Consider the following 7,071-nt stretch of genomic DNA (forward strand, 5'->3'; position numbering starts at 1 on the left):
ATTCTGTTGTGCCTTTTGTTTATTCATTTATTTACATTAATTTATTCATTAATTATTAATAACTGCTTGATCTTGTCCACAGTTGTGGAAATCTATCATGTAAAGGATGCTCATCCGCTGCAGGGAGTCACAGAATTACCTGGGAACATTTTGGACCGGCCATTCCACTTCCTGCATGTTTTTGTAGATGGAAATCAACTGGTAAGAAGTTGTATTTATATTATTCATTTTTGTACATTTATTAATAGCATTGAGTTCATGGCCTGGTAATAAAATAAAAGGTTAATGCTTTCAGAACGATGCTAAAGTTTTATTAAGGATAATGTATGTATAGCAGATTTTTGGGGTATATCTGCTTCTATGGGTGGTTAATGAGGTTTCTATGGGGGATTAATGGGGAAGCTAATGAGGTATCCCTAATTCTGATTTGTATGTGGTTACCTGATGACTTCAGTTCTCAGTTTAATCGTCCCTGAAACAAACAGCCAGAAGAAAAGACTTTCACAATGTAGGAGACCAGTATTGTTATTTCTTTTGGAGTGTGTACCCAGTCAAGTGGACCCGGACCTGTACAGGTGTAGTGGGCTGCTTCTGGTTTTGGTTTTATTATTATTATTGTTACCACAGAGACAGTGGGAGCCTAGTTTGTTTGTCAGCTGAAAAGTTAAGAGTTTGAATCCCAGCTCTACCATGCAGCCACTGTTGGGCCCTTTAGTAAGGCCCTTAACCCTGTCTGCTCCAGGGGCGCCTTACAATGGCTGACCCTGTGCTCTAGACCCAGCTTCCAAAATCATGTATTTGGGTGATTCTTCAATTGGGGGAACTTTTACGTCCCTACGTTATAAATTTGTGTTAAAAATACTTTATTACAAAACAAATAGTTTAGGTATTAAAAAGATCATTCATTGCATCACTAAAAAAATTACATACCAAAATAATTATGATTTTCATTTTCATTTTTTATGATGATTTAAACATCAATATTTTGCTACTTTGGCCTTGTCCCCAACCCAGACTTTAAAACTTCTCTGCTCTAATAAAATGCTAAAAAGTGATCAATTCATTATAAAAATTACAATATGAGTTTTATAATAACTTAAAAGGAACAAAATTTAATTTTTATTTTCATATTTGTACAACCTATGCATATTTTTGAGCAATATATTACTGTCCCCAGCATTATCGTCATTACCGCAGCAGCGTACGGTTTCTGTAGGGAATCATTTGAAGGTAACACTTGTTTATGTTGTAACCATGGGAACAAAGACTCGCAAGGAAGCACATGCCAGCCATGAGAGAAGATTAACATTTTAATGTCTGGAAATGTGAGTAATTTAATCATGTATTCCTCCTGATCATAGAGTATATTTATTCAGTACTTTACCAAAAAAAATGTAGAGATGTACACATTATTTATATTTATTTAAAGTGCATCTTGTACTAGCTGTTGACTAGCTTTAGCAAATCCATGGCCTAGCTAGTTTTTTTCTTAAAAAAAGTAAAAAATTGTCATTACCAACACATGATGACATTTTGCTGCCACTTCACAAATAAATATGAAATATTACAATTCCATATAAGCTCAGTTGTAGCATCATTAAGCCTTTGCTCTAAAGCATGTAAGCATCATCTTCACATAATTAAAACTAAATTATTACTAATTTTATTTTTCAAAGGTTAAGATAGTAAAAAGAGCCCGCAATTGAAGAATCACCCATTAATGACAAATAAAAGCGTTCTGTTCTGTTCTGTTCTGTTCTTCTTTATTTATATGCGCACAAGTCTGAACTGAATCAGAACTGAAACGACTCTGAAGCTTGGGAATCGAATCTCGTGTTATGAGGCGTGTGGAATCAGAGAATCGACTCGTTTTTGGATCGACTCCCACCTCTGCAGGAGCGCTCGCAGTGAGAGAGAGAGAGAGAGAGAGAGATAAAGGAACGGATAGGAGGGAGGTGTGCAGCTTGTGTGCAGCTTTTGTCGTTTCTCTCCGTTCCTGACCGACCGGACGTTACGTAGAGTCTCTCAGTCGGTCGGTCTGTCTGTCTCACACGGCGAGCGCTGCGGGGCTCGAACCTGCAGACGTGAAGCGGAGACCGAGCGGCGCCGCGCAGGAGCCCCGACCATGATGAAGATGATGGTGAGCGCAGCTCTTTGATTTTCACGCTGACGCTGACGGTGCCGCGGCTCGAGCGCGCTCATGTCCGGTCGCATCTCGCGGGGGGTCGGAGAACGGGAGCGCGTCACGCATTCGGTTGCTGGACGCTGGATGTGACCTTGGCTCTGTGCACCGGGGCTGCTGTTCGTCTGTACCGGGACCGCAGCGATCGTTGAGAGGGATAAAGGGAGCGCGCGTTACCGGGAATACCCGCCCTCCCTCCTCCTCCATCAGCACCGCCACACCGCGCGCACCGTTCCAGCGCCATGGCAACGGGAGCGAGCGCGCGTTCACCGGGAGCGAGAGAGCGCGAGCGGGGATGCCCGTTCGCACGCGGCCGCCTGGGCAAGGTGAACTCAGTCGGTGTTCCGATTCTGTCCGTCTGTGATGTCCGTGGGTTTCATTTTGTGGTACGGTTTGTGGTGACGGTGTGCGCGTGCGTGTGTTTGTGTGTGTGTGTGTGTGTGTGTGCGCGCGCTCGCGAGTGTGTGGGCCGTTGAGGTAACGGCGCGCGCCTCCGTACCTTTCCTAGAGCCGTTCTGACCTATTTTGGTCCCTCGACTCCGCGACCGCGACCGCTCGGAGCTTTTTTTTTTATTATTATTATTATTATTATTATTTTGGGTTGATTTGATGATGCCCGTGACTAGATGCCCATGCCAGGCTGAGTGCTCACCCAAACTGGCGCTGGTGGGCACCGGGATGACGCGGCTCCGGCCTCGGATAAACGGGTACCGAGGTCCCCTGCCAAACCGCATCCTGGCGTAATAAATAGTGCGGTTACCGTAGTAACCAGTTACCATAGCTACCGTATTCCATCGTGCTACTGTTTGTTATGGTAATGTGGGGTTCGTTCCTGCAGCCTAACCACAAGCGGTGCACGGTTGTCATGGCAACCGGAAAAAAATACAACCGTCCCAAATAATGACTCCCGCACCTCTTGGGTGTACCATTTTTCGGACGCAGACACCCCGGCATGAAGAAGAGAACCCATGTCACGCGCAGAGCTGGACCTTGTCTGGTTGTCATGGCAACTACGAAAAATTTCCCTTGCTGTCGACCCGCTAAAAGTGTAGCTAGCTAGCTTCAAGAAATAATATGGCGCGCTACCATGCTAGTTCCGCATCATGTATTCATTCATTTATTTGTACTAACCGCTCGGTCTGCTGGGGTGCAGTAAGTCCGGCGTAGGAATTCATCCCGAACAGGGTGTCGGGCACTCACCCTCACTCACCCCCACTCACCCCCACTACGCGGTCAAGACGAAAGTGAAAGCGGTCATGTAGCTAGCTCATCATTTTGCTATACGAGGGATCTTCAAAAAGTTTCCGCACTTTTAAAACTCAATTTATTAAGAATTTCAAAACAAACTCCGTCACTTTTCTACATCGTCGCCTTCCGATGCATTTTTAACTTCGACTTTTTAATGCCGTCAGGTTGAGCTCGTAGCTACTGATGCGCCGGTGCTTTCACATCATCATCACATGAAAATCTTCTTCCCCTTAAAGATTCCTTGAGCGTCCACAAAGGTGGAGATCAGATGGAGCTAAATCAGGACTATAAGCGTCTCTCAGTCTCTTAGACACGCCCGATTCCTCCTCCTCCACCCTCACCGCTTATAACCACAATATACACGTGAGGAAACTTTCTGAAGATCGCTGGTATACTATATTTACCTTTTGTTACAGTGGTATGAGACTTGGATGTGACCCATTTTACCATGAACGCTGCTCTAACACGTCTCGGTGAGGACACTTTTTGGGTCACCTTGGCTTGGCTTGAATCGGCTCGTGGGAAAACAAAGTTATTGGTGCATCCAGTACAAAGAGAAGAAGACGTGTAAAAACCAGCTGACGTCTTTTAAACGTTCTGCTTCAATCGTCTTCAGGCTGATCTAACAGGATGGAACTATTTTGATGCGCTGTTTGTTTATTATGTTTCTATATAATGTTTAGTAGGTACCACAGGTGACCTGCATCATGAGGAACAGACTCTGAAACTTTGAGATCCACCCTATTGGTGGTCCATCAGTGCTTGTTACCAGCTCACCTGCTTATTGTGGAACCTTTAAAACTGCCTGAATTCAATACTGACAGAACGTCAGATTCCAGGCGTTGACAACTTGAGAACTGAGGTCGTATTTACAGACATTTATAGACAGTTTGGAACATGACTAACACACGTTCCTTCTGACACGTGCGGCACCGACCACTTCTTTTCACCTGCACCAGGGAGATCCGTATCGCGCATGGAGAGTCACACACTGATCTCCATCATCCCTCGCCTCTGTGCAGCACCACTGGTCAGCCAGCAGAGGGCGTAACTGCAGCACTTATGAGAAATAAGTAGCACAGCTCAGATGAAGCAATATTCTCACAATATGCATCAGGACGTTATTTTATTTAATCCTCCAGTTCCAGTCGTTTTAAGGTGAACCAGAGATCGGTACCCAAAAGCACACTGTGGTTATACCCGATCCGTCTTCTCCACCCTCAGGCACGGCCAGTTGTGTCTACCAAACATCCACAGCAAACCCGAGCGTCGGTTCCCTGCAGTGGCCAACATGACATCTATTTATGGTGTCATTTTTTTCGCCTCAGATGCCTGTGACCCTCCTGTAACGGCCTCACAAGCTGAACACTGTGCTGTAAACTATTAAAAAACTGATGATGGACGTCCCGCGAGCCTCACCTCAGAGGAACAGGACGGCCTGCCGAAAAATTGCTTGACCTGAATGATGGGCTGTCAGATTGACTGGTATTGAACAGGGTCCGATCTTCTGTGCTTTTGGGGTTTTTGTGGTGATGTTGTGGATCATCTGTGTGAAGTGCTGGAGGGTTTGGAATGTCCCTCGTGTCCAGACGGGTCTGGTCAGGTGAATGAGCTTCAACCAGAGAATGTGTGACTGGTTTTGGATGAGGACAATGTAGTGACCAGGTGATCCACACATGCACCTACACCTGGAACAGGGGCTTGGTCATATTTTGGAGGTGTTATGCATGTACATGGACGGTTTCTCAAGTTCTTACTTGATCTTTGACCGACCTTTGGACTTCCGAGACAGGGCTCAGGGTGGCCGCAAGATCCAAAGCCATGGCTTGGTGGGTAGCACTGTCACCTCACAGTGAGAAGGTCCTGGGTTTGATTCCCAGGTGGAACGGTCCGGGTCCTTTCTGTGTGGAGTTTGCATGTTCTCCCCGTGTCTGTGCTCCGGTCTCCTCCCACAGTACAAAGACGTGCACTTCATCACCAACTGTGAAACCGCTGAGCACATCTTTCTTCTCAGCAGAGGTTGGACAGAGGACCAGGTTACCGCCTGGTGCCTCAACCAGACAGCAGGGGTCGCTCGTTCCGGGGGAATCGGATATGACTAAATTAGGAGGAAAATTGGGGAAAATGCATAATGTTTGTACACATGCATTAATATTCCCCTGTATTTTTTCGGCTTGGTTTCCGGGAGAACGTCTGCACTGGATTAGTATCGGTATTGGACGCCGCTTTGAGATTTTGCATCAGCATTAAAAACCTTCATGTCCTTTTATGGCATCGGTTTTAATAACCGGAAGCGGTGATCAGACGTCGGGATGCACCGACAAAACGTTTTATCGAGTCAGATAACGGAACGTATCGTCCTGTCCCGGCTCGGCTCTGAACCGAGAGATCTGAGAGCCGAGATTTCTTGCTGACTCCACGAAGAAGCAGAAACGTCCTGGTCCGTTTCATCTCTGGGTTTGTTAGCAGCGTTATCAGGAGGGTTTTTAGCCAAAGAGAAAAAGAGGGTTGGATAGGTGGATAGCTCACACACACACGGCTATTTCTAGCTATCTGTGTTTGTAAATCTCTGTTGTGTCTGATTCGATCGTTAGCGTCAGATTGAGTTCATTTCTACGTTACTGCTTTTGTCGATTCCCCTGTGCACTTTGGCGACTTCTTTTGGTAGCTGAAGTCTCAGACACATGAGAAGCTGAAGGACAGGGCGCATCTTTACACCCACCAGCAGGTGGTTCTGACACCTTACCTCCTCTGTGTTTTTCCGCCCTGGGCGGACAGTAGGTGTCGCTGTTGCAGCAGCAAGGTAGCAAATCCTTAACTGGTCGTTCCTGAGTGACAGGTTATCATGTTTGTTCAATGCCCGCCGGGCCGGTAGCACTGGTACTTTATCAAATACACGTCCGACAATAATACACACAAATGTCTTTGAGGGGGTTGCACTCACCCCATCCTTCCCATTTTAACCACGCCCATAATTTAAACTCTAGCAGTTAAAACTAAAACCCAATAAAGTTAGTCAAGCACCCGAGACTCGGCCGGACGTTTAAAGCTGTTGTGCCTGAGGAAGGGAGGAAGGGAGGGACGGAGGGAGGTCTGGGTGTCTGCACCAGCATGTCTCTCAGGGTGCAGTACTGAAAATGATTAGACTGAGATAAAAATGTGAAAAAGCAGGTCAAAACCCGATGGTCCAGTAACTGTGATTTCATCCGCTGGATGATGGAGGTGTACATGAAACAAACGCAGGGATGATGAGCAGGAACGACAAGAATAATCGACATGATTTTAGGATAAACGCAGCACCCCTGCACGCCCGGCGTGATCACACGTGTGTGACGCTTTTCCTAAAACAGAAGCTGGATGTATTTTCTCGGTGAAGGTTAGCGTGAGCTTCAGGGTTTATGTGACTCGAGAGCATGTAAAGGTCTCCACTAACCTGAGAGGCAGAAATAAAATCCCCATGAATAAAATGTCTCAGCTCGTCTGAAAAATAAATAAAAAAATCTTTTTTGGGTGCTATCGTATTTATAGATCACCGCTCCTAATTTGGAGCAGTTTTCACGACCCTTCTTATGATATCTGGGCTTGGGACCTGCACTGAGAGCGCACTGACCGATGCACCTCACTATAACCACCCCAACAGA

At 46.1% G+C, this 7,071-nt stretch overlaps 1 protein-coding gene across 2 annotated transcripts in view; it reads left to right on the forward strand.

Moving 5' to 3' along the window:
* Positions 1 to 2,095: 2,095 nt before the first annotated feature.
* arhgef9a (Cdc42 guanine nucleotide exchange factor (GEF) 9a) overlaps positions 2,096 to 7,071 on the forward strand; it is a 16,473-nt gene continuing 11,497 nt past the window's right edge. The window contains exon 1 of one of the 2 annotated variants that reach the window (XM_062988680.1): positions 2,096 to 2,140. In XM_062988680.1, coding sequence (XP_062844750.1) covers positions 2,126 to 2,140 — 15 coding nt within the window. In that variant the 5' untranslated portion in view covers positions 2,096 to 2,125. Of the gene's footprint in view, positions 2,141 to 2,395; positions 2,509 to 7,071 lie in introns of those variants that run through there. The other variant, XM_062988679.1, reaches the window with a different exon arrangement.

The sequence above is a fragment of the Trichomycterus rosablanca genome, chromosome 26, assembly GCF_030014385.1.
Source record: "Trichomycterus rosablanca isolate fTriRos1 chromosome 26, fTriRos1.hap1, whole genome shotgun sequence".
NCBI classification, from domain to species: Eukaryota; Metazoa; Chordata; class Actinopteri; order Siluriformes; family Trichomycteridae; genus Trichomycterus; species Trichomycterus rosablanca.